This window comes from Erythranthe guttata, chromosome 6 (assembly GCF_056151865.1).
Source record: "Erythranthe guttata isolate IM_541 chromosome 6, IM_541, whole genome shotgun sequence".
Classification (NCBI taxonomy): domain Eukaryota; kingdom Viridiplantae; phylum Streptophyta; class Magnoliopsida; order Lamiales; family Phrymaceae; genus Erythranthe; species Erythranthe guttata.
Genome location: NC_142538.1, coordinates 2526283 through 2553294, shown reverse-complemented (window position 1 = coordinate 2553294; position 27012 = coordinate 2526283). Strand labels below are relative to the sequence as shown.

The window sequence follows — 27012 nt, the reverse complement described above, 5'->3', positions numbered from 1 at the left end:
TTCTGAGTGAGAAAATTTGGGTTTATCGAGTGTGAGAGTGTTCCTTTTGACTAGTTAACTATATCTATGTGTTGGTAAGTCAACTCAGTGTGAGTATTGAGATAGATCTAAGATTTTCTAGGCTTGAAGGCCGTGACTTAGTAATGGTTTCCGATTGGAGTTGCTACCTTCTTAGATTTTTGGACCGAACACTAGACAATAAGAAGATTGAGCCGATTTGAAAACAATAACAGTTACATGCATTAGAACTATAAACGTTTATGTAACTCTTTCTCTCTATTTCTAATATCTTCTGCGTATGTATATTTCTGTTAGAGTACCTAACATTTTTCTCGATGGAATATTTAAAATAAAAACTTGGAGTAAAATTACAAAGAACATAATTTGCTTTACATGAATTAACAAAAAATAAATAATTTCCTATTTATTTATTAAGTTATTGTTTATATAAAATATTTCTAAAAACTAAATTATTTGTTCCATAAAGAAAAAGGTTGAAAAATAAATCCCAAAGGCAAATTGAAAAAAATTGCAAGAGAAGAAAATGGTATCACTACCCCATGTTTGTATGCACCCTCACCCTCTTCTCTTGTACAGGAGAACTGCCTCGGCGGCGGCAATCAGAATGCTATCTTCTTCTTCTTCTTCTTCTTCCTCCTCCCCACCAAACCCTAACCCTTCTACCCTCATTTTCAATTCCTCCATGACTAAACTCTCTTCAGAAATACCTTCAATTTTTCCATTTTCCGCAGATTCTTCTCAACCCGGTTTTGGTTCTCATACTCTCCGGCTCTCGAAAAGCGTCGCCGCCACCAGCAACCAGGCTCCGATTGGTGTTGGTGAAGCTACCGGTGAAACTGAGTGTCCGTTGGTGGTGGTTTCCTTTTACAAATTCGCCGATTTTCCGGACCATGCTGGATTACGGAAGCCATTGAAAGAACTATGCGAGCGGCTGGTAGATTCTCTACTTCCTTTTTTTTCCGAATGTGTGTGTAGGCATTTTTCGTATTTCTGAGAAATTATTATGATATGGGATTTAATTTTGTTTAATGTTCTGTGATCGAGCTTTAATTGATTTTCTCATGGTTAAAAGAAGGATCTGTTTGGTTATTGAACAAATTGAATTGGTCGTCTTTATGTATCGACTTTAACAATTTGCGGTAATTCCTTCATTTATCCGGCAAGTTTGTGTGTGCCACAATTCAGAGTGTTGTGTTAGTGAGTGACGAACACTAGTAAAAAGTAAAACTAGGGCATACTCTGTTTTCGCTCTTAATTGTAACATCAGCTTCGTAAACCCCTAGAGACTGTGTCGTATCTCAAGAACTTCTTAAGAACCGAGTAATATTGAAGGTTTTCGTTTTTCCTAGTCAGAAAGGATGTAGAGTGACCCGATTGATAGCAAGCAAAATGATCTGTTTCTATGATCCGATCGCTACCCCTCTCGAAAAGCGCATTTATGTGTGATTTTTGTATTATTGCATATCTTTATATGAGTAATAATGCCTCACTAAGCTGATACTCTCAGCGTGTTTCAGGGGGCATTATCCTGGCACCAGAAGGAATCAACGGAAGCGTATGTGGGACCCGTGATTGCGTCGAAGAAGTGCTCACATTCATCCAAGCTGACGAACGGTTAAAGGGGCTTAGGCGTATTGAGTCACCTGTAAGTCCAGAAGAAGAAGCTATTCACCATGGACATACGAGCGCTTCTCCTCTTGCTGCAGGTGAAGATGCTCCCTTCCGATGGGATCATGTGAGGGTCAAATTGAAAAAAGAGGTAAAGTTCACTTTATTTATTTAGTTTAAAATTTGATTAGAAGATACAAATTTTGATGGCATTTTATTGGCTGTTTCAGATAGTCACATTGGGAATGCCTTCTGTGTCACCGATTGAAAGAGTTGGAGAGTACGTGGGCCCCAAGGAGTGGAACAAACTTATCAGTGATCCAGATACTGTAAGCAGCGCTATATAGCGATTGTATTCTTGAAACTTGGAACTGTGTAGGCAGTCAAATTAATTTTGATATTTTGTCGCACGGGTTCGTTGAAGGTTTTCTATATTACGATTAGATTCATCAGGTGAACTGCGAATATTTGTTACATACTCCGCATAACTTATAGTGCATAGGAATCTCCTACAAAAGGAAACTCCAGTATTTTTAGACTCGTTTCCTTATTTCTGTATACTATTTTTAGATTTCCAGTGTAATTAGACTTGCATGCAGTAAAAAACTATGATGTGGTATTTTTTTTATCTGACTTTTTGTTTTTGCATCAATGGCACTGTTTTAGGTGGTGGTAGATGTGCGGAATGGTTATGAAACTCGAATAGGCAAGTTTAAAGGTGCAGTTGATCCTTGTACAACAGCATTCCGCGAGTTCCCATCATGGGTGGATGAAACGTTCGAGTTAAACGAATCTGATGACCAGGTTAATTCTGCTGGTTCAACACAAACCACAGCCAAACAAACTGAGGAAACAAAACCAAAGATGCCCCGAGTAGCAATGTACTGTACTGGTGGTATTCGGTGTGAGAAAGCATCGAGCTTTCTCCTCAGCAAAGGGTTCAAAGAGGTGAGATTCCTTAATCTTTACTAACGGTGCATTTGCATTTAATGAGAATGGATTTGAAATCCTTCCATTTGATTGACATCTATAGCAGGTTGGTTTACTGGTTGAACTGATTGTTGTAGGTTTATCATCTAAAAGGGGGAATCTTGAAATACCTTGAAGAAGTACCGAAAAACGAGAGCCTTTGGGAGGGAGAGTGCTTTGTGTTTGACAAACGAGTATCGGTAGAACATGGGCTTGTGCAGGGGACCCACAAACTATGCTACGGGTGCAAGCAACCCGTGAGCGATGCTGACATGGAAGCTCCAGAATGGGAGCACGCAGTTTCTTGTCCGTATTGCTATTCATCCAAGTCGGAAGAAGAGAGAGAGAGGGCTAGAGCTCGACAAAAACAGTTCGAGAGATGGGGTATTATTGGCGGTCCCGACAAAGGCCGTAAACCAATGAAAATGCAGGAAAGTGAAGAGGGAAACGATGAGCAGATGTCAAAGCTCAATATAGCTTAGTCAGTTCAAACTAAGAGATCTCAGATCTTGATCACATTGTAGTGAAAATTTCTTCAATTTTGACCGTTTTCTTTTGTGTTTGCAACTTTTCTTTGACTGGGGACCCTTTTAATATTTTTTTTCAAATTCAATTTCCAAATGAGGGATTATTAATTTCTAATTTAATGTGCTGATAATTCTACTAACAAGTTTGAACCTTGACGATTATTAATTCTATATATTTTTTTTTTGTTAAAAATAAAGAGTTTTAATTGAATGTAATACATCTCAATGAGGGTAAAAGCGTAAAAGCGCGAGCTTCTTTGTTCTATTTCCGGCAAAAAGGGCTGAACCGAGGACTGGTTCATAATTTAGGAAAGTTCTGTTTTCATTTGTCACAATTCCATTTACTTATTTAATAATAATACACAGTGCGAAGAAATCCTCCCCAGCGAAAAAGTCTCAATTCAGAATTTCGAATCTAGGGTTTGTTATCCTCCATCGCTAATGGCAACCCCAGCTGCAGGATCGGGTCTCCTCAAGTTTCTCCGCCCCAGCACGCGCCTCCAGACCACTGACATGAAGGCCGCCGTCCTCTGGGGCGTCGCCGCCGGCACCTCCGCCCTCTATCTTGTCCAGGTCCGATGATTATACCCTATTTTTCTACGAATCTGGATCTATATTGCGTTAATTTAAAATTATAATTTGCTTCTACCTTCTCGTGTATCATAATAATTCATATGCATCATTTTATATATTTGGAATAGATCTCCGCATCAATCTATACGGATTATTCTTCTTGGTAAAATTTTGCCTAAATTTGATAATCGATTTTGGTACTCTCTCTATTCCATCTCTTTGGGACGTTGATTTGCGTGAATTTTATTTATAAATAAGAATATCTGTTGGCAGAAGTTAAATTTAAATTTGAGATGTTAGATGTTTAATAAGAACACGAGAAATGAAGGGAAAGAAGGAGCAGGAGTGTTCTAACCATACAAAATTTATTAAAAAATGTTACTTTAAGCTGCCACTGTTGCAAACCTAATGCACAAGATTATAATGGGAATTTACTTGTAGCCTGGAATTTCTATGTTTTCGTTTCATTATTGGTTGTTTTAAACTCATGCTTCGATATACAACACCTGTATATGTTTGGGTATGGAATGTCCAAATTCATGGAGATATGTATTCCCTTGTTTGAGCTTAAGTCATATTTACGAGATTTAAATTCTGAGAGATGCGCTAATGGGTGCAAAATTTGGCACTTGAATCTGATGTAAAGAAAGTTCTCTCTTGTCTTGGTTTGGATCAATGCTAACTTTTCTTTGTTTTCGACTTGTGGACAGCCTTTTGACTATTTGAGAAAGACGTTTTTCGAGAAACCTGAGCCCGAACAAAATTGAATAGAGATGTGAAATCCCGGTGGTAACCTCCTTTTTTGTCTTTGATTTTGCAAACTTGGAGAAGCATTTGCAGAATAAATTTGATATTTTGTACTTACGCTTTTAGCATACAAAGCTACATCGTTTAATTTCTGAGGATTTGCTTGGAAACAATCTATTTTTATTTTTCTCTCTCTCAAAGGCATTTTTTTTGCCAGTTCATTGCATGCTTTCATTGATTGCTCATATGTGTGTTTTAGCATCAGGTAAAGTACTTGACAATCTCCAATTAAGCAATTCGAAGTTTTGAATTTGAAACGTACAACTTTGGCTTCTGGATATATCCAAATTTCGGGTTTTGGGCCTTTGGGTGCGTGTTGCCACGCCTAGATTTTTATTCTAGAAGATCTTCTGGAATCCTCTAATGATCTGTGCTGGTCAAATAAAACTGAACTTTCTATATTAATCCCTTTCCTAGTAAGTCATTGTTTTAAAGTGTGTTTCACCACAGGCCAATTATTACATTACATTGAACTACAATTCCATTCTCATAAAACTTTTCAATTGAACCTTATTGTAGAATCTGTAGTCACCTGCCAATAATAGACGGTACAATCTAGAAATTTGACATGTGGAAAAAGTAAATATAAATAGAATATGGGGTGAAAATATATAATTTAAATGAATGTTATCTTTTTATATAGATCTTAATTTGAATAAAACTTTCAAGAAACCAAAACCGAAATCAGAAGAAAAATATATATATTTCCACAAAAAGAAAATAAAAATATTTTAATATTCTTTTTTTGACATTGATTCCATTTCACGTATTTAAATGGGTAAATTAGATAGATATTAGAATGAATTCAATGAGCCACGTGTTCAAGAATCCATTTACATATATCCGAAATCTAGTCAACAAATTCTTGTCCCTCGAAATTACCCATCTCACACGAGTACGAAGCAGAGCCGTTGGATGGGGATATCCTTTGACCAATCCTCACCGTCAAATCAAAACCTTCGTGCCTCAACATAACACAACACACACACCAACCTACCTTGCTTATCTTCGCTCGGTGTTATTTCAGGAAAAAACAGATATTATTATACACGCAGATATACTTACACTAGACGACGCGCCGTAACTAGGGTTTCAGTTTCTTTGGGGGGAGCCCGAAGCTGATGCTGCATTCGAATTTCTAGTTTCTTGAGGTTCGATTTCATAATTCCATTTTCTGTTTTTCTATTGCTTTTGTTTCCTCGTCCAATTGTCGAATTTATTTTCCTTTTCGTGTTTGTTTATAATAATTGGAGTCTGATTTGAATTTTCGGGAGTTTCTTCGAAGATTATTTCGAGTTCCTATAATTGGAAGGAAAGATCGATTCTTCTGTGGGTCAGGGTCAAACATTCGTTTTCTTTTTCGTTTTTTTTTTTTCTAATTTTATTTTTCTGGTGTGCAATGTGAAGATTCAGTATTAATATTAGCAGCTGATTTCGTTGTGAATATTTTTTTTGGCGTATGTTCGATTAATTTCCTCTCCAACTTTTTTTTTTGTTATTTGGTGCTCCAAGATTCATCTTCAATGATACCGAACGATTCCCCAATTTTATCGAATTTTCTGGTATTATTCAGAACAAAAAATTGGCATTGTTTAATCTGTTTTTTTTTTTTATCAGATAGAGAGGAATAATGGAGAAGGAGCTGTGTGAACTTTTTGAATCGGTGAAGAGTGCTGCAGATGGGGCTGAGAACTCACTGAGCGAAGAGGAACGGTGCCTTGATGCGTTAAACCAGCTCAAGAAGTTCCCTGTCAATTATCAAGTCCTTGTTTCCAGTCAGGTACTTTTATGCATTTCTATCTTGGTTAGTGTCACGTTCGTATTTGATTAGACTTTTAACGACTTTTTCGGGTGTGATTTTCCTGAGGTTTGTGTCTTTTACATCCGACAGAGCTTGGCTTGTGGTAAAAAAAAAAAAAACTCATTTCGTTTTGTTACACTTAATATACTAATATCATTAGTTGCAAATTTCCACATAAGAGAGTTGTAGGAGTTGATGGTGTATAATGTCATGAGTGATTTGCCGTTTTTACTGTCAACACACATACTTTGATCCCCTTCCTTAGTTATATGTTCAACTGTCAGAAGTCCCACTGAAGACTAGGTTGAGTTTTTAGCACGTGTATATCAAAAAACACCATAACTCATTTAATGAATTACGACAAAGAGCTTTATTTGACTTTTGAATGAGGCGCGTGGAGTTACACATGGCATGATTTGTCTCTAATGACCGAAATACTAATGGACTTGTAGTGAAACAGAAACAAAATATAATTTCTCTCTCGAACAACTGATATATTCTGTCAATGGGAAATGATAGCTATTAGCTACTATGCCAAACCTGGAAATGGCTTCTCTTATTGTATATTTAAAAAACATGTTCCTTTTACCGCCTGTTCTTATACTTGGTGGGGTTTCTGTTTTGTCTTTGCTATACAATACGAATAATATTTAAAAAACATGTTCCTTTTACCGCCTGTTCTTATACTTGGTGGGGTTTCTGTTTTGTCTTTGCTATACAATACGAATAACCAATATTTTGAAACGATTCGGATCTTACTCTATTTACGCCCTACAACTTTATGCCCAATGAAATGGATACATATTGTGTGATTCCAAAATGGGTGCATACCTTCTAAACATCACATATCTTGATAGAATGTGAGTAGTTCTTTTTATCACATTGAACATACTATTGGAATAACATGCTGCTGTTTGCCACATTACTTTTCTTTGTGCTACCTTTCGGAAACTGTTTTAACTTTTTATATATTGAGTGATCTTATAGATGAGAAGATTTTTTCTTCTTTTATCCTTTTCAAGGATCTTGCTACTTTATACGTAGCTTCATAGTCAATTTTCCCTCGAGCTAAATACTTTTTTATTACAGGTTGGCAAACGGCTCCGCCAACTGACAAAACACAGAAGCGAGAAGATCAAGGCATTGGCTTCCGATGTGGTCGATATGTGGAAAAACATAATCGTTAAAGAAACAATGAAAAACAAGAAAAACGAGGCCGCCGAGAATGGCAACTCAGTGAAAGCCGAAACTACCGGTTCAGAAACTAATGGGGCGAAGAATCTCCAGAGATCAAACTCCATCAAGGGCGAGACCAATCCCGCAGCCAAGAAATTGAAGGTGGAGACAAAACCCGCCAAGTTGGAAGTTTCCACCAGCCTCAAAATTGAGAAAACAGAAGTCATTCAGACAACCAAGAACTCCACCGGAAAGCAGTCGCACGTCGAGACAAAAGTCAAAGTGGAGAAAACAACTTCAGTGGGACCACCGAAACTGACGTCTCTAGTCTACTGTAAAGATCCTATACGAGACAAACTCCGTGAGCTTCTCGCAGAAGCTCTCTGCAAAGTCCTAACCGAGGTAGAAGATGACAGTTTAAAACAGAGGGTGAATGAATGCGATCCTTACCGAGTTGCTGTCATAGTCGAGACAGCAATGTTCGAAAAGTGGGGCAAATCAAACGGGGCCCAGAAGTTCAAGTACAGGTCAGTGATGTTCAATATTAAGGACCCGAATAATCGGGATTTTCGGAGGAAAGTGCTGCTCGGGGATATTGAGCCGAGGGACATTCTTGAACTGACACCGGAGGAAATGGCGAGCGACGAAAGACAGGTGGAAAATGAGAAGCTCAAACAGAAGGCGTTGTTTAATAGTGAGAGAGCGGCGGCTCCAAAGGCGAGTACTGATCAGTTCACGTGCGGTAGGTGTAAGAAGAAGGAAACAACTTACTATCAGATGCAGACTAGGAGTGCTGATGAGCCTATGACAACCTATGTAACCTGTGTCAACTGTGGTAACCACTGGAAGTTCTGTTGATTTGATTCATATCAACCAATTGTTTGTAGTTTACATGTGGCGGGAGATGATTGGTTCTGGTAAGACCCCCCTCCCCCACACCACCTATGTCTTGATTGGTTCATTGTTTTATGTTGGTGTAGTTTATTTTAGGACTCCAGATTTGATGAGTAGAGCTAATATTTGTTTTAGGAGTTGTTGCTATAACAAGTTTAGGTATTGAAACACTGGTAGTATTTTTGTTTTTCGAATTCTTAATCGGTACTCTGTTTCAAGTTTCTGTTGTGCTGTTTTCACAAATATTATGTTCTTGATTAGATATTGGTAGAATCAGAGAGAATGGAGAAGTTTCGATATTATTATTATTATTCCATGAAAATCAGGTACATTGTCTATGGGGTAACAAAAAAAAAAAAAAAAAGAACAGAGAAATTCTTAAACAGCAGAGGAAGTGGTGATGGTGTGTTTGATGGCCTTGAAAACCTTGGAACTGTTGTCGAAAATGAGAGCCCTTCGGTTGTAGTCGGTGGGTTCTGTTCCGTTGTCTTCACCCATTATAGCTTCTCTCTCCAAGCACTCGAGCAGCTCGACTATCCCATCAATCTTATCGTTTGTTCCGACGAGTTCTTGTTCTTGCTCTACAATGTTGTTGATCTCCATTAGTATCTTGTCTACTTCTAACACTGATGATGAAGAATCCCCTTTGGAACATCTCAAAGTTGTGACAGTTTGCTGGTTTTGAACAGAACGTAAACACACAGTACTAGGACATAAAAACCCAATCTTGGGTGTGAACAAGATAGGTGATGAACGAAATGTATGTGCTGTTTTGACTTGACAAATTGCTCTCTCCATTCTCTCTCTCTCTCTCTAAATCAAATACTCTTGGACGATGGCCTCCAGGATTCTAGGTGCTTTCTCTGGTATATATAGAGTTTCGTGCGGAGGAATGAGGGGGGGGGAAGTGGGTTCCTGCCACGTGTCAGTATTAGAAATTTTGCTACGTGGCGTAAAGATTGAGCAGATGGAGATTGGCACGCGCCCCTAGGGTGTGGATTTTATGTACCACGTTTTCTTTTCGATAAGGAATCATTTCCAGACAGCGAGATTAAAGGAAGCGGTGGCGGTTGATTTTTCTTTGACTTGGTTGTTTCCAAATTGAGTACGATTTTTACTATAGTTGGTAAAAAAAAAAATTAAATAAGATTTTCATTTAATATACTCCCTCTGTTCCATAATATCTGTCTCTTTTGAGAATTTATTTTGTTCCATATTATCTGTCACTTTACAATTGCTTATTTTTCAATTTTACCCTTATTAACTCTATACCACTCTTCATGTATTAATTAATAAACAAGGGTATTTTGGTCTATCAATATCTATTTTCCTAAAATCAAGACATATTTATTGAGATTCTTAAGATTTGTGCTAAGGTGAAAAACGACACCTATTTAGGAACGGAGGGAGTATATTGTAATATAGATTAGATAAAATTTATCGAACTAGCTTACACATGAAAGTTGAAACAAATACGAATATAACCAAAGAATGAAGAATACATGAAGCATATGACCTATAAAAATAAGAATATAGAAGCTGAATTGAGCTTTAACTAGTTAATAGGGTGAGGATGATGCCACGTAAGCTTGTTTTAGGAGCTTAATGAACCAAGATCCTAAAATTATTTTGGTAATAAAAAGACCTGTGTAAGCCAATGTTTTCCTAGTCAATTATTCAGACATGTCCATTAATCTTCTTTCAGCAGCAATAGCTGCAGCTACAGAAGGTGGCAGATCCCTCAAGCTTCCACTAGACGGCGGCGGCGGCGTCTTATCTTCTTCTGCAGGCGGCGGCGCTACTCTGAATAAGGACTCCACATCCCTGAGAGTCAAACATGGCTGGTCCAGATTCTTTCTGTTCCCACTGATGAACGAATTCGAATCCGTATTCCTACTCTTGTTCATTTTATATATGCTTTCCTCCACAGTGTCTTTCACCTGTCCACCAAGAAAACATTAAGAGTGAAGAAGACAGAATCGAGATATCATATAAACACGAGATTTTGAGAGAGATATTTTACGTACGATAAAACGGTGGACTAGTGTTTTATGCTCCTGTCCAATTCGGTGAACCCTGCCAACCGCTTGTGCTTCAGCTGCTGGATTCAGAAGTGGCTCCACTAGAATGACATGCTGAGCTTCCAAGAGATTTAAACCATTGGCTCCGTGTTGAATTAATAGCAGTAGTACTTGTGGAGTTTCGGTTGCCACTTTATCTTCTTCTTCGGGGTTTTTATCGTTTTCATTGGCATTATTGCTCTTCCGTCCCCTGAATTGGCTGATGGCTATTTGTGATTTCCTAGAGAGTTATACCAAGAAAAATTAATTAAATAAGAAACTCGTGTCTCAGTGGTGCAGTTTGGAAGTATTCGCGTGTGAATATCTTGACCCTCAAAATTTACAACGACAATGGTGGTCAGTCAATACACGAGGATAAGAATCTACCTTCCTCCTTTCATCCTGACGTAGCTTATGCTATTGGCAGTGAAGGCGTGTTGTAAAACATCAAGGACGTCGTTCCAACTGGAGAAAACAAGAGTTTTTGCCTTGGGATCCGCAGAATTAATCTCTAAAATTCTCCTCGTCACTGCTTCAATCTTCGTAATACAACCAACCATTCAAAGTGACAAAAAAAAAAATCAATAATTAGGTTAAGAGATGAACAAGCCTGAGGAATACTAAGCATGCTGGCAGTTTTTTCGTGTCATTTTATTTCAATTGCAAATGACATTTTTACCTTTGTACTGTATGAACCTTGGACAGTAATAGAAGCTTCGGATTTGTCGTAAGTGCAGCATGATTCATTTTGTCTGTCATCAGCAAGCGCAATATTTCCAAAACCAGTGGGTTGCCGGCATGTTGGGCACATCATCCTATCAAATTTTCTAGGTTGAATCAGCCTTCTCTCGGTCATTGCAAGTAAACCTGCACCAATATTATCACTGTGTGTTTTTTTCTTTTTCAAACATTTAAGCATTATTAGGGAGCACACACAAGCAACAGAGGCCAAATGAAACCGGGACAAAACTGACCAGACAGCATTAATATTAGACAAACATTCTTTCTCAGCCGAACATTATTTTCTCTTTTCTAATACCAGCTTATGAAAAGAAATATAACTTTATCTTACAAAAACACTTTTATTCTGTTCAAGCCGAGATTATAATGATATACAGGTTTTAAATAAATATATAAAATCTGTAAACTGCAATGAACTAATGTAGAATGGATTGAAGACATTTTCACTTGATAATGACTAAAAGTTAAGTATTTGACAATAAACATGAAAGCATTCAGACTTCAGAGAGCTTCGTGCTTACTGCTAATTGATTTTGCTGCTGATCATACACTCACTCAACAAGATCGAGCCACTAAATTTGCACAAGGCTTATCAGTAGATTTTATAAACTATGCCTAGCAGAAGATACAAGTCATGAAGCACTAAATATGATCACTATTCTAAACATACAGGGGAAGAGAAAAAATAGAGAAATACTCGACAAGAGCCATCATTTCATGCACAAAGTAGTGCGAGGAAAGAGAAGTTATGGCCGACAGACTTACATTTACAGCATGTGACATGTCCACATTGAAAGACCATTTTCTGACTACCGAGATGCTCTTGACAAACTGGGCATGATTCTGCAACTGTTTTAGGTATGCATCCATTTGCTGAAAGCACCTCCGCTTTGGCTACAGTAGAAGCACTAGTGCTTTCTGATTTCATGTTTTGATTAGATTGTACCAAACCCTGGCAAAGGATAAGTGAGTAGCTGCAATTAACATACCAGTATTACAGTCGTAATATAAGATGCTGTTTATTTATGATCCGCTATTAGATGCAACAAGAACTTGTGGCTAAATCACTTAAACTAAAAGGAATCTTGCTTGACTAAACTTATTAGAAAGTACTCACCTCTAGTCAACATGAAGCATGCAAATATTGCATTAGGTACTGCCTGCACTGACTATTCAGACTAAATTTGTATTCTCGAATTTGGACATCATTACGTGAAACTTCCAATGGAAGAGAACTTCTATAATAAATTCTTTATGCAACACTTTTTATACATTACATAGTTATATCCAAACTCTAGGCAACTGTTCATTATATCATGTGGTTGACTGAATTCGGAGTAACAGTTATATGGAAAGCAAAATCATGTTGGACGTTAATGAATGATCCAACACAAGGAAACAGAACACTCAACATGCTGCCAAAAACTGAGGCTTTCTTACCTTTAAATAACGAAGTTGTCCTTTTATCCTTGACAATGAATCCTGTGCTATAAACTTTTCACTAGAATTTTCAACACTAGCTGCATCCAACTCGTCTAGACTTAAAGCATCAATAGACTTATCATCCTCATTTTCTCTAACGCGTAACCTTGAGGTTGCCATCTTAATTTCATCATGAGCACGCAACACCTGTGCCTGAGAGATCGCCAAAGACCTTGCTAGGGCATACTCCTTGCGCATTGCCTGAATAGCAAATTATAGGGACATCAGGCCAGATAGACAGAGATCTACTGAATAATCAAAATGAGATGGAACTTATGCACTCGTATCCAGCATAAGTTCGTTCTGTAAGCATTGAGGTAGCACATCCCCATTTAATATTTTACGAAGGGAAAGAAATATCTCTTTTGTAAAGAGCACAGTAATGCAAATTACATGATGTGTATTTTCATGATTGCTTATGGATTATAATACATGATGTGTTTTTGACTCAGCTAAAGTCTAAAATTTTGGAAACAAAAGTGAGTGAAGAAGTTAAAAACACATCATGTATTGTAAACCATAAGCAATCCTGGAAATACCGAAGAACTATGTTTGCCATACTTCAAGAAGATCAAGCTGGTTTCTGGCTGTCGAAATTCTGTCTCTTTCTAAGAATCCCCTGGAGTTGTTTCTGATTATTGTCAGCACAATCTCCAAATCAGATGGTGACTTTGAGACCTGCCAGAACAATTTCGTGAAGAGAATATAATATAAGATGTTACTGCCTTAACCATGCTATTATAACACTCGGGGGTGATCAAAAGACATAGAAAACATACAAACAAAAGGAATCATATAACTAACCGTCACAGTTTCGCCCACATTCCTCTTCTTTCCATTATTTTCATAGTCAGAAGCAGACAAAGCTGAACTTTTGTCATCTCGAGACAAATTCGAATAAAACTGATTCAGAGCAGACTTCTTCTTTTGCATATTCACTGCTTCTTCTGCAGATGTGATCACCTCTCCGTTATTGTTTTTGTTAAGGCGAAAGAGCCTTGCTTCGTAAACCTGGTCAGAAGAGATTTTATAAAGAAAAGGTTACATAGTGCACATGTCATAATACTTGAGAAAGGTGACAAACGATATAAAGCTACAAACCTGAAATATTTCATCCAACTCACAATGGGTACATGCAGGACCATCACAGTTGGCCATGCACTTTTTACAGTATCTCACCCTTGAAATATCCTCCTCTCTAGGATTTTCCATTGTTTGGTCAATCTCCACGAGTCTATCAAGTAAAGTTTTTCTTGACCCTTCCAAAGCATCCAATCCAGTTTGAATGTAGTATTTTAGAGTTGTTATGCTGCGGAAGCTGCTTGAAAACACAATAAAACATTGGGGGTGTTGCTAAGGAATTCAAAGTAGTTGTATTTAATAGCTCCATGACAGCACAAATTTCAAGTCAATAAGGAGCAGTTTGCTTTGTTCTTCAGAAATTAAAGTGAGATAATGATCAAGTAAAATAGCACAGATATGGAAACACTGAGTCTACGATACATCCGAAAAAGCTTGCACGCAAAATTTTCATTAGGTGGAAGTAGTTTAAAACCAGAAGGCAAATCATCACTAACCATGCCGAGATTCTTGATTTCTTATTCAAATTCCCAGAAAGAGCTTCTCCTATTTTTTGGATCAGAGAGCTGGACGAATCCTGGTTTTGCTCAAAGTGATATAGGGCATCCAACCACCATGTTGTATCCTGATTTTTCCTTTCTGTAAACGCCCCACAGACCTGATAGGGAGAGGGATAGAAAGAGACTCGTTAAAGAGAAAAACCAACAACGATGACAGTTAAAAGAACCAGAATTACATGAAAGTAAGATATTGGACTAACAAAAAAAATCAAGATAAAATCCAAAATGGTGCATTCACATTCAGCTAGATGCAATTCAAGCTTAATGCAAATCACAAAAATAAGTAATGCATGCAATATATTTCTCCACCGTGGGATTGCGTCGGTCTATTCCATATAATATGCTCAATATACAAAATTTGTGCTGCTTAAGCACAGCAGGAGAAATCGTATATGCTATAAAAAATACAAAATAAATTCAAAATGCACTATGTCCAAGTCCACTAAAATATACTGCAAGCATAGACAACAGAATGACATCTGTTTAACAAGAATAAGTGTGATCTAAAATAGAATGAAACCAGAAACCTGTTCATATGATCTCCTGAACTCTTGTTGAGCCAAACATAACTTTGAAGTAAATATAGACAAGAACTTCTGCTTTACATCTTCGCACACTTCTCGCAAGCGCTGAACATACGTTGATATATGCGGCTGAATGTCATTAATAATTTCACCATTTCTCGCCAAGCTCGATGGAGAATTAAGTGAATTATGAGAAATTATGTTTGGATTGGGATGTTGAAAGATCTTCTCAGTAAACGGCAACACTTCAGCAAGATTATGATGAATGTGGATGTTCAACAGAGGATCCAAGCGGAAATCATCGGATTGTTCTTTAACTAAATCCAGTGCCTCTTTATACAACAATACAGCTTCAGGAAAATCTTGCTTGAGTATAGCTATACCCGCAAGTCCATTCAATGCAACAACTAATTTCCTGAGGGCGTCCTCGCCTTCTATTTTTGTCTTGCCTATAAGAACCTGGAGAAAAGAAATCTTAGTTAATAGACGAAAGCAGCAAACTCGATGAAACTTTTGAACAAAGTGATAGGTTTGTATTAATACTAAACCCACCGATAGTATCTCATCCATGGTCATGGGAGACTTCTGCAGAGAACGTAAACCAGAACTTCCTACTTGAGGATGGCAGCAGGCTTGACGTAGCTTTAGAAGCGAGTTGAACAGCTTTGCAGCATCCATATTGGTGATATAAGTTTCAGATGAAGTATCATATGACCCGGAATCTGGACAAAAAATTATGATCATTGTTTATGGTATAATTAGGGGAAATTACAAACACCCCACCCTCAGACATTAAAATGAGATCCTCTAATAGCATTTCTCAGAAACAAAAAAAAAAAAAAAAGGTGTTGTGCTTGTCTCTAACTTCAAAGTCGATGCTCAACTTTATGGAAAAATAAAAAATCTTTTGACATCTTATTTGGCTCACAGTTTAAATATCAAATGACATGATACAAATTTATTGAAAAAAACCTGATGTTTTGTTCTTTCTAACATCATCCTTAAAGCTTTCAACAACTTCTCGAGCATCATCCACACAAGTTTCATGTTGCCTCTGGTAGAAATGCTCTTCAATTGGTGAGAGGGAGAGCCAAGAGACACGTTCCTCCTGAGGAGGAAGTTGCAACTCATCCCAAACATGTGCCTTTGAGGAGCGCCACATAAGTTGTTTGAAATAGTTGTGCGTGAAAGCCCTAGCACCTGCATCCCCCCTCTGCAAAATGAGATAAAAGAGGCAATTTCAACCTCAGTCAAATCAAAATATTCATAACATAGTAATATTTCCATACCTCATATGGATTAGAAATAACATCAGTCCACCAACGAAGAACATCAAATGGGCTTGACTGGAGAAACCTGAGAAGTCCATATAGGTCGTCAAGTTTTCGTTGGATGGGAGTTCCTGTTATGCACCAACGATGTTTTGCATGTAGACGCAATGCCAATTCTGTTGCTGCTGCAGCACTACCCTCCACCATTTGAGCTTCATCCAAACATATTCTCCACCATAATACTCTGGTTAGAAGAGTTGGAACAACTGGGTATCTACGACAAACCCAAAGAATATCCCAATCAACAAGATGCTTAGGATAAAAAAAATCAATAAATATAACAGCAGTGAAGGTAAAAGGATCTCTTGTGTATCTTCCTATGCAGATGTTCATAGCTTGTTTTGGAATTAAAAAAATATATATATTTGCCTTAATATGAAAATCTTCCATTGTTGTTTTTGACACCAGGGAAGAGTGTTTTGTCCTCAAAGCATATTTTTGGAATATGGTGTTCGCGCCAAACTAGGCATTAAAAACCTCCAATGTTCAAAAGAAAGTTTGCTACCTCTTCATGTATCTCATAAAGCGCCGATCACCTTCATGTCTGTCAGAATCATGTGGCAAATCCTCTTTAAGCACGTCGTAAGTTGTCAAGACAACATCAGCACTTAGAAGTTCATCGATATCAGGAAGAGGTTCATTGGAGAAGGAAGAATGTCTAACTCCTCCATAAATACATATTCTCAAAGAGCCAGGTTTTGTATGACTGTTGAAGAAATGAAAGACAATGGATAGAATATAAGTAAAAGCGAGCAAAACAAGGATGATAAGAACAAACAAAGAAAGAAAATAAAGTAAAATTATGAACCAAAGATCTAACAATTTTTGTTGCTGGATACAAGGAACACGGATTCAATTATTCTTCAAAATATTATTCATATTTCATTCGTAACTCTCATAAAGGTTATGCACATACAAGAGGAAAATAACATATTCCATCTACAACAGACGCATATGAGAGGAAAGGTAAACAGGCATGATTTCATGAATAAACTACACTATAATTGGTAGGACTTAATAATCCTGAGTAATAGTTTGGCTAAATTAAAACAGATATACTCCATCTAACTCAATTTTTCTACAGACTCGGGAACATAAGAGGCCCCAACTTCCAGCATACCGCCTTTGGGGAAGCCCAGGCTCCAAGGACATTTTTAGAGTGATAGATAAATTAGGACATCTAGAATAAATAATATATATAGTCGAACAAGAATGACTTTCCACAAATTGTAGTTATCCAATCGTAGTTAGATTTTCAGCATATTAATATAAACAGATATAAGAGAAGAAATTTAGATAGACGAGTAGCTTTCTCAGTAAATACACCATGATCCAAGATCTAAGGACCTGTTAATAGGCCATATGCACAGTACCAAGAGTTATCTTCTACATATGTAATAGCTAAATGTCAGAAGCACAATGCAAGCATCTGTGGATTAGCTGACACAAACATAGGATATCCAGTCACAAAAAAGCAATTAGGTTCAAGAGACTCCAAATAAATGCACAGGGCGAGTTACCGAAGAATTTCAGAATGCCACTGGAGCAATATGGGAGTTGGGCAAACAACAAGAGTTGCACCTGAAGCAACTGGAGATTCTGTGGCCTGGATTAGCTCTGAGCACGTATGACATATATACTCACCAACCATCTCAACTACTTCAGTGTCGTTCTTTCTCTTTCTACAATTCCTTGAGTTTCCAGTTGAGCCCTCCTCGTATTTTTGTCCTCCAGTGGCTTCCCCAGATTTTGAAATCTTTCCTTTCACTGAATACCCAACGCAATCTGCATGCTGCCAAGCATCACAAAAGTCACACTGCACCCACATACCTTCATATTTGTAACTTTCATTGACAGCACCACATAAGCACTCAACCCGCTCCCTTTTCAATCTTTTGAGATTATTCTTTTGGAATCTTTTGGCTTGTATTGCCATATAAGAACCACCGGCAACTTCAGATGATGGCATACGGTGAGTGAAAATACAAGAGAGCAGCTCTATAGTTTTCCCCAAGCCCATTTCATCTATGTTTCGTCATAAGCAATGCAACACCAGCAACCATAGGACCATCAGTTAATCTTATTTTCAATCAAAATCCAGATTTTACAATAAAATAACAGACGATGATATAAAACTGCTGCCGTAGTTTTAGGTAGAGATTTTTACGCTCGTTAATATAAAACTGAATACAGAAAAATATGTCTTTTGAAGGTGAAAAATGTGTTGAATATAACTCCTCAAAGTTAAAGAGACTAAACTTAAACATTTCCTAGTCTAAAGACCTAGATAGTATAAACCAGAAGTACCCAATAACTGAAGAAAAGATGCATTAATTATTACTTGTAAATGTAAAACTCGAGAAAGTTCACGTACCAGCAAGAATTCCACCGGAGACATATGATGAGCAGCAACTAGCATGCAATGAAACATTTCCACTAGAGCATAAAATATGAAAAATAGCAGATGTGTTATTTTGGGTAATTTAAATTTGCTCAGAGAAGTTATTCAATAAAAGCTGCAATAAAAAACTAAATGAAGACGTGGAAGTAAATCAATGACATTTTATAATTACACAAATAGGACAAGGAATCATCACCAAGGTTACAGTTCCCCTTATGGAAAAGTTTTGAAAGCCAAAAATGAATAATTGAATCAGGAAAGAAGAAAAGTAATATGAATCACCTGCAGGTTGGGCAACAAAGTAGCAAAAGCAGATAAATGTCGACAATCAAATCTCAGTAATGTATATTAGATAATTTGGTAAAATAAATAAATTTCAACCTGGGGTTCAACACCTTCAAGATAAGAAATACTTAAACTAATCATCTAACTCTAAATAAAAAAAATAAAAAATAAAATTAAGCGGTTTTAGCTATTGATACCTAATCAAGATAAATTTGCTTATAGAAAAGATTGAGAAACATACCTAAAAGGGTTATAATAAATTCTTCTAGAGGTGTCGATTAAATTTAGAGGCATGCATAGAGGAGAGACAATCTGATTTCTTTGATTTCCATCTAAATTTTCAGAATCACCTTCCTCTCGTTTTACCATCCAGTAAACAGCACGACGCTGATATGGTCTTAGTTCAGGAAGCAAGTTGGCCAGGACATCATCCTCCAGCATTGGTGCCCCCCTTTTTGTAACAAATCGATCAGGTGAATTTCATTAGAGACATACTCCAAAAAATAAAAATCATAATAAAGGGTAAGCTGCAGTTTCCATCAATACTCACTTTGATGGCTTGATAGCTTCATAAAAGCTGGAAACTTCAAATCTCACTTGTTTTCTTGATGCAGAGAAATCACCATCCTTATGTTCCCCAGCATTATATCCATATCTAGCTTCCGAAGTCAAAACTTCTGGCCGAAGCCATGCCATAACACTCATCATACTTTTCTTCCAGAGCGGCCTCGTATTATCGAGAAGGGACTCACACTCATCAAACGCACTTTTCAGAATCTCAACCCGGACAGAAATGGATGACATGCCCTCCAAAAACTCGTCTCCTAAAATTGGCCTAACAGTCAAGTACTTCAAACTAGCCAAATGAACAAGACCTGTAACTCCTTCGTCTGTCCCATCAACATTTCCAGAGACCATGACAACATCCCTCTCAGATCCATCGACCGTGCATTTCATCATAAACTGCAAACACGTATTACCCTCTGACAAAACCGGCCAATGCCCTAATTTGATACGACCGAGATGCTCATTCACATTACTCAAGCTAAACCTCAAGAAGAAACTTGAATCCCCATAGAACTCATCAGTCAGCTTATATCCATAAAACTCCGAGCTCACCCTCAAATTCAACAATAGAATTTCGGAGACATCATAATGTTCCTCAGAAACCCAGTTAGACTTTTCGATTCCAACAAAAAATGGTTCCTCGGCAATCTCGTCTTTTCTAGGTTGTGCATCGTTATCTTTGTTTAACTCTGATTCAGATGACTGCTTCTCTAATATTTCTCCCGTCCTATGAGGCCGAATTTGTTTCCTTCTACCCATCTACACAGAAAAAAAAAAGATATTACTCGTAAAAATTCAAAAACTAACCTAAAATTACTAATTTGAACACGCAGAAACAGAGTAACTATCATCTGATGCAAAATTCAGTTTCGGAATGTATTCAAAGAATTACATGAAATTTGTTCCTCCGTAGATGCAAGTGTAAGCAATTGATATACCTATAATCGCATTCACCTAGAACTGCCCGCTATTCTGTGTGTTTATGAACAAGGGTTTGAGTTAAAAGTAAAACCTGGAAATTATCCTGTTCGTCCTCTTTTTCTGGTATAACACGCGGGAAATTCGAGATTAATGCAACTGGAGGAGTAGGAATTCCGGCAAGCAAAACCAATTGTACGATTGGTTACTCTGTAGTTTCGCCTACGGCGGCGCAACGGTGACTACGTCGGTCGCAAATATTCGATTCACGAATCTTTCATAGTTTTGTTGAAAATAAATTATGTACCCCGGATTTGTCGGAGGGCCGGTTCTATTGGTTTTAACTTTTAAGTGACGGTTGATTTAGGGCGTTTTCGGGCCGGGTATGGGTCGATTTTATTGGCCCGATTGTTTGGGCGAAAATTTTATAATCAAGTCGGTAATTTGAACCGACCCATATATAATCGACTTTATTAATAATAAATATTTATTATAAAATATTTAATTGTAATTCTTATTTTTTTAAAGAAGTAAAAAATAATATATATTTCTCATGAGAGTACAAATAAATAAATAAATACAAAGTATATGTATGTATAGACTATAGTCACACTGTATGCAACATTACAACTATACCTGTAACATGACCTCTATATCTCACACTCCTATTTCATCTGTCAAAACAAACATATAGGTGACGAATATAAAAACGAAAAAAAATAAAAAATAACTCCGAATCGAGAATAATCAATGATCACTTGTTCAACACTTGGCTAGGCGACGAATATCCCATTAGCCGATGAAGTGGAGAATTCGATGATTCTGGAATCTCTTCGATTTCCGAGGTTGCTTTGCTCTTCAACGTAGATTTCATCTTTATGTTGTAATAGTAAGACTTCCGCTCGGCTTCTTCGTCAAACGAGGGTGGTAATCTAACCTCAGCCTCCCCTCCCGTAGAGCAACTCTTGCACAACGATCTCCCGTAATCATCCGAATACGATACAGCGTCCACGTTTCCGCAGGAGCTACAGTGAGACAGCGGTCGTGGTGGTGGTGGTCCCGGAGTATTCCTCCGGCTCGTAGCACTGGGCGGAGGGGCGGAAGCTTCCGGAAGGTACGGAACTAAACGAGTTCCTTCCAGAAGCGAATACTTCAGAACCTTTTTACACGCGTTGCACTTCAGCCGATGGTATCGTTTCTCGAAGAGGATAAAGTCCGCTGGAAGCAGCAATAGCTCCGAGCAACGATAGCAAGCCACGAACGGGGCCCCACCTGCTAATGGCCGTAGATGCCTCTTTGCTGGATGTGATCGTTTCATATCGTTAGATTTCCGTAACGAGAATTCAGAGCTTGTGCGATAACGATGTGGGCTCGTGTGGGCCCCACAGCTGTAGTTCGTTGGGAACTGAGCCGAGTAGTGATAGTTTTGGGGAGAGCAGTGCGGGCAGGAGCAGATATCTCGATGCATGTAATGAGAAGCGGCGTCGCCCGAGAAAGCCAGCCTAGGTATGTTGCATCGTGGGTTGTATATGTTGCCAGATGGCGGCATTCTATTGGGTGACGAAATTTCGGGGAAATTCATCCGATTGAGCTGATCTTTCAGCTCGTTCACTGTTCTCAACAGCTCGGATTTATCCGGCTCCGAGGATGAGTTGAAACCTGGACGTGGCGGAAGCAAATTGCCCCGATATTTGGCACGGGTATTAATTTCACTAGATTTGGTAGCTCGGGGGGCCCACGGGCTGCTTTTTATTGGACGATGACTCGAGGGATTCATAGTGCTCCAATAATTCGTCTCTGCGGGGCCCATATCCTTGTTCTTTCTCGAGAAATGCGAGGCACGTTCGAAGTCGGTTCCATCGTAAGAAGATTCACTACCATCATAATAAGCATAGAAGTTATTGTTGCCCCTTGATTCGTGTTTATTATAGGCGGCAGGAGGCGAACTTTCGAGTGTATCTAAAGAGCTAATTCTTCCAAAATTACGGGCCGGAAAATGTTCGGGGGACGAGAGGTAAAACGACACAATGGAACCATCCGCACTTGCGCTCGTGTTTTTCTCTCTCCTCGAGTTTCTAAAAGCAGGAAGGCCGTTATTAGTGGCGGCACCATCTACTTTGAGACCTTGCGATGCATCGTCATTTTTGTGAAAGCCCACATTTTGATCTGCGAAACAAATCGGGCCCTTTTCGTCATTTTGCGGCGGAGACTCGAGATCGGGCAAATTCTTGACCGTGCCAGCAAAACTGTCACCTTCTTGCAGAGAATCTTGACATCTTACGTTGTCTTCATTATCGAGCGAAGAACCGGACTTAGTGGAATCGTGTTTTGAGCTGCTGGCTTCATTATTTTCCTCCGAGACGCAATCTTGCTGGATTATTGTTGAAGCAGAGCTTGTTTGGTTTGAGGATGATTCGGTGCCATTGGTCTCAAGATTCCGAATTTTAGCTGTAATAAAATTGAAGGGCCGTTACCGAAAGGCTGATTAACGTAAACAAGCAAGAACGGATACGATGAAATACAATAAGTAGAGCAAGGCTACTTATTTTACCTTGAAGAATAGTGTCACATACTCCACATTTATACAGAGAAACACCGGGCAACTCGGGTAGAATTTGTCGACACTTAGGGCATCTAACTAATCGAATTTTGGTGCTCGTTTGAGTAGCCATGGTTCACCGGTTAACGGCAACTTAGAACTCCGATACCCCTGCCCAAATCACCGAATTCTGCCATAAACCATAAATAAATTTGGAGTAATGAGTAATAACATAGTAAAAATTAAACCAAACCATCAAACAAACCCCACACTAAATTCTTGAAATTAGGTCAAAATTCAAGAACCCACAATTCTATATCCAGCAAAAGTTAAAAACAACCCCACCAAATCCTTAAGCAGCATCTATCTAAGTATCACCCAAAAAGAAAAACATATAAAGATTCAAACTTTACATAAAGTGCAATTACAATTGGATATTTATAAGATCCCAAAATAGAAAAAGAAATAAAAATTCAATCTTTACTACGAACAAGTCAACCATTACCAATTTCAGTATACACAGATCCCATCGAACTGCAACTCATTAATCATCAAATATTTCATCGCAATTAAAATAAAAAATAAAAAATCATACCTTAATTTAATGCAGTATAATACCAGTAAATATCATCAACAATTAGGGCACTTCGTAAACCCTCTTCTCTCCGACCACATACACAAGAATTGAAATTATAATTGTAGAGAGAGAAAGTGCTTACGAAAAAGCAAGAAAATTTGAGAGTCAAGGTTATAGAAAATGGGGTTAATGAAACTCGTGGCTGGAAAATTGTTTTGCTTTAACGCCAAATTCAAAGTTCCTCAAATTCCTGGTATTTTACACCCTCTCTCTCTCTCTCTCTCTTCTTTCTCTCTCTACTTTCTCTCTCTTGTTTCTCTACTCTCCAACTTTGTAGCTGGTAACGATAATGGTGAAGTATTCTTGCCGTGTTTGAGAAGTATGTCAATCTCAAAAGTCGAATTCTTGGGTCATAATTATTATGTGACTCCAAACACAACCTCTCTCTCTCTCTCTCTCTCTCTCTCTCTCTCTCTCTCTCTCTCACACACACACTACAACACACGAAGAAAGCACACACTTATCTTGGTTGTGAGAGAAAAACACAGTTCTCGATTTCAGCGCGTCGGAAATAACTAAAGTTTTTTAGTCAAGTTATATGACACGTATGCACAACCTTCGTTTTCTAGTGCTAAGTCAACCTTATTATAAAAATAAAAAAAACAACTCGAAAAAGAAAAAAAAAATAAACCGATGAGCAAATAGTGGCTGGTTCGTAAAAAACTCGGCGTATGATGACTGTTGTTCGAGTGAAGGAGTGGGCCCCACCTTAGTGATGACGGCTCGGCGAGCCATTAATACCCCAGCCGACCACGCCTGAGCTGTTGGGTGGGACCCAGTGATACGGAGGCTCAAACAATATTCAATTAGAAGCTGGCATAATAGTGACACGTCACCGTGACGTGCTAAGTGACCTGTGCTTTGCAATTATTATTTAGCAATTAATTAGTAGCTATCTTAAATTTAATTTATGAACTATTTTCTGGTTGGAAATCTAAGGAATTAATGTATCAATTTTTATTTTTATTTTAAATAAAATATATGGTATTATATTCATTTCAAAATATAATTAGTATTTTGTTACATATGATTATTAGAAAATAGATATATATAAAAAAAAGACAAATGTTTTTTAATGTTTAATTTAATGATGTTTAAGAAGTGTTTATCTACTAATTATTATTTTGAATATATTTATCAATTGGAACGAAGTTCCAAATCTGACAATAAGTCAATGATTCTCTTCTAGAAGATTATACCCACTCATGAGAAATTATTTGGAAAATATTACGAGCACCTTTTTGGTTTTAATTATTAAAAAGAAAATTACATTTGTTTATTATCAAACTCTAAACTTATTTGTTTTGACTATTTCATAGAATAAAGTTACTTTTAAAAAAATTAAAAAAAATGTGGGGTAAGTGTATTTAAAAAAATTATATTTATTTTCAAAAAGCTCATTATTTAAAAGAGTTTATAAGCTCTTAAATATTTTTAAGTTCTTTTTACTTTAAGACCAAGATTTGAGATCCATTGTATAACAAAGAAATAAAGTGAAGTTAGAAATTACCATGCAAAAAGTTTACATCAATTTTCCATAAAACGAGCTGAGCGGACTCATAACATCCACACAAACAAAACAAACACTATAGATACATATCACATATGTATATATATTTCGAATCTTTTTTTTTTTCTTTTTGTAAAATATTTGCAAAAACTGTTCAAATTTCCCATTTTCTTGTACTAATTATACAAACAAGAAACTTGCCTTAGCAATTGTATGGTGGTGTAAAAGTAGTTATAAACCAAGAAAATGAAAAATCATACAACAAAAACAAATGGAAACATGCTATATAATATGTCCCTTTTTTTTCTTTTTCTTTTTTTTTTAATTCCTAAAAAAAAAAAGACAAAGTCAAAGTCAATTGTTTGACTCAGAAATAGCCATAGTTTTCTTATGAAGCTCCAACTTGTTAGCACCTACAAGTTTGTCCAATTGTCTTCCCTCTCTCAGGAAATAGAATGTTGGTGTTGCTTTTATATCCCATGAATTACTGAATTCCTGCACCAAATTAATAAAATTAATTAATAAATACTTATATATATATATATATTTCAATGATTTATATAAGTCGATCGTATATACGTACAGCTAAGTCGTCGACATCAACGGTTAAAAACAACATGGCGGGATATTTATCAGCAAGTTCGCTATAAGCCGTTGTTATCTGTCTACAAGGACTGCACCAAGATGCACTGAAATTCACCACCACCTGCTTCGAAAATATTGTTTTTATTATTATTTTTTGAAGTCACTTTCGGAACCATACCATAATGCAACGGAAAAAAAAAAAAAAAAAAAAAAAAGAAGAAAAACGTAACAATTTTGCCATCCTTATAAGCTTCTGATGTCTCTTTCTCCCACTTCTCCATCGTGTTTATTAGGCGGACGTTGCCACCTGTCAGATCACGAGGCACGGTCTCATCTTTGGTACCTCGTTTGCACGAAGGCCATAAACACGAATGCTTGCCAGGCTGCAGCTGTTATTAATATTCACGAAATCAATTTAAATAAAAAAAAAAAGATGAATTTACTTCGAGATAAAAAATTGTAAGCTGTTAATTACCTTAGTCCAGCACTGTCCCATCGGCAATTCAGAGCTGAACCCTGGCGAAACGGACTACAGAAGCGACCTGTATTATATATATAGGCGCAAATACATATCGTTTAGTTAATTTTTACCTTCTTCGATCAAATGAACGAAAAACCAACTCGGAAATTAGATGTCATAAATGCCTAAGTTAACGAAAAATCCGTTGTGCCAACAATTGCGATTAGGTTGTGTATGAAGACGATTCTTATATACACAACACATCCTTAAACCTTTTTAAAGCCGTTGTTTTCAATTTTGATCGATCAAATCATCCCATCTGATATTTTTTCCGACCACAACACATTTCAAGCCAATAAATTAAAAGAAAAAAGAAAAAGAAATCAGCCATGCAAAAACAGGGTAAATGTTCATTAATCATCAGAAAAAAAATTGTATCTCAGTTATTTACGAGCGAATCCTGCAAATTCTTGTAAGCTGTACGATCCTTGATTCCTTGGAAACGTACAACGTCGATTTCGCTGCGTTGATCCATTGTAGTTTTTGGCAAAAATCATTGTGTTATTACAATCATCGTGATGAAATCAATAGAAAAAAATATTACCTTGGGATTTTGTGGAGATGATGAGTTCAATAAAACAACATTAAAAAAAATGGTGGAGATGAAAAGAAAGAGATGCCCAGATGAAAAATATGCGGAGAGCTTGCACAAAATTGAAAGCTGGTGGTTGTGGGACAATACAAAAGGAAACAAGTTTTATTTCATTTTATCTATTTTTAAAATATTATATATAATTTATTTAAATTACAATTAAAACATAAGTAATATACTTTTTTAGGGGCCTTCCAGTTTATACATATATATATATATTTTTCAAAGTATCTAATATTTCTTAAATAAAGGATGGTGATAAAAATAAATAATATTATTAACATAAATAGTAATTTAGTATTTA

The 27012-nt window shown here is 37.1% G+C and overlaps 5 protein-coding genes across 11 annotated transcripts; 2 read left to right on the top strand and 3 right to left on the bottom strand.

Annotated features, from left to right (window-relative positions):
* Positions 1 to 476: 476 nt before the first annotated feature.
* LOC105977554 (Rhodanese/Cell cycle control phosphatase superfamily protein) lies at positions 477 to 3219 on the top strand. 2 transcript variants are annotated; one of them, XM_013002871.2, is made up of 5 exons: positions 477 to 955; positions 1529 to 1780; positions 1860 to 1958; positions 2296 to 2577; positions 2697 to 3219. In XM_013002871.2, the coding sequence occupies exons 1-5, from the start codon at positions 545 to 547 to the stop codon at positions 3078 to 3080; spliced, it is 1428 nt and encodes a 475-aa protein (XP_012858325.2). In that variant the 5' UTR covers positions 477 to 544; the 3' UTR covers positions 3081 to 3219. The 2 variants fall into 2 exon arrangements, with proteins under 2 accessions (XP_012858325.2, XP_012858327.2); XM_013002873.2 differs by having other exon boundaries at positions 511 to 955; positions 1539 to 1780.
* Positions 3220 to 4424: 1205 nt separating this feature from the next.
* On the top strand, positions 4425 to 8619 carry TFIIS (transcript elongation factor IIS). Of its 2 annotated transcripts, none has more exons than XM_013002874.2 (3): positions 4425 to 5656; positions 6123 to 6285; positions 7396 to 8619. In XM_013002874.2, exons 2-3 carry the CDS (start codon positions 6136 to 6138, stop codon positions 8338 to 8340), a joined length of 1095 nt encoding a protein of 364 aa, XP_012858328.2. In that variant the 5' UTR covers positions 4425 to 5656; positions 6123 to 6135; the 3' UTR covers positions 8341 to 8619. The 2 variants fall into 2 exon arrangements, with proteins under 2 accessions (XP_012858328.2, XP_012858329.2); XM_013002875.2 differs by having other exon boundaries at positions 5467 to 5656; positions 6127 to 6285.
* Positions 8620 to 9839: 1220 nt separating this feature from the next.
* On the bottom strand, positions 9840 to 20667 carry LOC105977619 (RING-finger, DEAD-like helicase, PHD and SNF2 domain-containing protein). The gene is made up of 20 exons (XM_013002945.2): positions 20420 to 20667; positions 19391 to 20166; positions 19082 to 19291; positions 18529 to 18590; positions 17675 to 18179; positions 16660 to 16860; positions 16113 to 16368; positions 15796 to 16036; positions 15376 to 15545; positions 14827 to 15282; positions 14237 to 14397; positions 13761 to 13977; positions 13464 to 13670; positions 13221 to 13337; positions 12618 to 12860; positions 11943 to 12129; positions 11116 to 11303; positions 10824 to 10975; positions 10404 to 10677; positions 9840 to 10316 (listed from the first exon to the last, which is right to left on the bottom strand). The coding sequence occupies exons 2-20, from the start codon at positions 20164 to 20166 to the stop codon at positions 10050 to 10052; spliced, it is 4890 nt and encodes a 1629-aa protein (XP_012858399.1). The 5' UTR covers positions 20420 to 20667; the 3' UTR covers positions 9840 to 10049.
* Positions 20668 to 20825: 158 nt separating this feature from the next.
* Positions 20826 to 24037, bottom strand: LOC105977518 (uncharacterized). 2 transcript variants are annotated; one of them, XM_088819395.1, is made up of 3 exons: positions 23460 to 24037; positions 22877 to 23035; positions 20826 to 22773 (listed from the first exon to the last, which is right to left on the bottom strand). In XM_088819395.1, the coding sequence occupies exons 2-3, from the start codon at positions 22995 to 22997 to the stop codon at positions 21080 to 21082; spliced, it is 1815 nt and encodes a 604-aa protein (XP_088675521.1). In that variant the 5' UTR covers positions 22998 to 23035; positions 23460 to 24037; the 3' UTR covers positions 20826 to 21079. The 2 variants fall into 2 exon arrangements, with proteins under 2 accessions (XP_088675521.1, XP_012858277.1); XM_013002823.2 differs by having other exon boundaries at positions 22877 to 23054; positions 23460 to 24032.
* Positions 24038 to 25151: 1114 nt separating this feature from the next.
* Positions 25152 to 26801, bottom strand: CXXS2 (thioredoxin family protein CXXS2). Of its 4 annotated transcripts, none has more exons than XM_013002828.2 (5): positions 26661 to 26801; positions 26072 to 26138; positions 25827 to 25985; positions 25595 to 25717; positions 25152 to 25506 (listed from the first exon to the last, which is right to left on the bottom strand). In XM_013002828.2, exons 2-5 carry the CDS (start codon positions 26090 to 26092, stop codon positions 25366 to 25368), a joined length of 444 nt encoding a protein of 147 aa, XP_012858282.1. In that variant the 5' UTR covers positions 26093 to 26138; positions 26661 to 26801; the 3' UTR covers positions 25152 to 25365. The 4 variants fall into 4 exon arrangements, with proteins under 4 accessions (XP_012858282.1, XP_088675519.1, XP_088675518.1 ...); XM_088819393.1 differs by having other exon boundaries at positions 25827 to 25979; XM_088819392.1 differs by having other exon boundaries at positions 26508 to 26766.
* Positions 26802 to 27012: the final 211 nt, after the last annotated feature.

Bases quoted from the DNA above. Each gene is read 5' to 3' on its own strand.
- LOC105977554 (XM_013002871.2), top strand. From the start codon at position 545: ATGGTATCACTACCCCATGTTTGTATGCACCCTCACCCTCTTCTCTTG. The intron at 1,959-2,295 runs GTAAGCAGCGCT...GCACTGTTTTAG, and splicing joins TTATCAGTGATCCAGATACT to GTGGTGGTAGATGTGCGGAA. The intron at 2,578-2,696 runs GTGAGATTCCTT...TGATTGTTGTAG, and splicing joins TCAGCAAAGGGTTCAAAGAG to GTTTATCATCTAAAAGGGGG.
- TFIIS (XM_013002874.2), top strand. From the start codon at position 6,136: ATGGAGAAGGAGCTGTGTGAACTTTTTGAATCGGTGAAGAGTGCTGCA. The intron at 6,286-7,395 runs GTACTTTTATGC...TTTTTATTACAG, and splicing joins AAGTCCTTGTTTCCAGTCAG to GTTGGCAAACGGCTCCGCCA.
- LOC105977619 (XM_013002945.2), bottom strand. From the start codon at position 20,166: ATGGGTAGAAGGAAACAAATTCGGCCTCATAGGACGGGAGAAATATTA. The intron at 13,671-13,760 runs GTTTGTAGCTTT...TCTTCTGACCAG, and splicing joins AGTTGGATGAAATATTTCAG to GTTTACGAAGCAAGGCTCTT. The intron at 10,976-11,115 runs GTAAAAATGTCA...TGTATTACGAAG, and splicing joins AAGGTTCATACAGTACAAAG to ATTGAAGCAGTGACGAGGAG.
- LOC105977518 (XM_088819395.1), bottom strand. From the start codon at position 22,997: ATGGCTACTCAAACGAGCACCAAAATTCGATTAGTTAGATGCCCTAAG. The intron at 22,774-22,876 runs GTAAAATAAGTA...ATTTTATTACAG, and splicing joins ATGTGACACTATTCTTCAAG to CTAAAATTCGGAATCTTGAG.
- CXXS2 (XM_013002828.2), bottom strand. From the start codon at position 26,092: ATGGGACAGTGCTGGACTAAG. The intron at 25,718-25,826 runs GTTACGTTTTTC...TTTTCGAAGCAG, and splicing joins CTTATAAGGATGGCAAAATT to GTGGTGGTGAATTTCAGTGC. The intron at 25,507-25,594 runs GTACGTATATAC...AATTTGGTGCAG, and splicing joins TTGATGTCGACGACTTAGCT to GAATTCAGTAATTCATGGGA.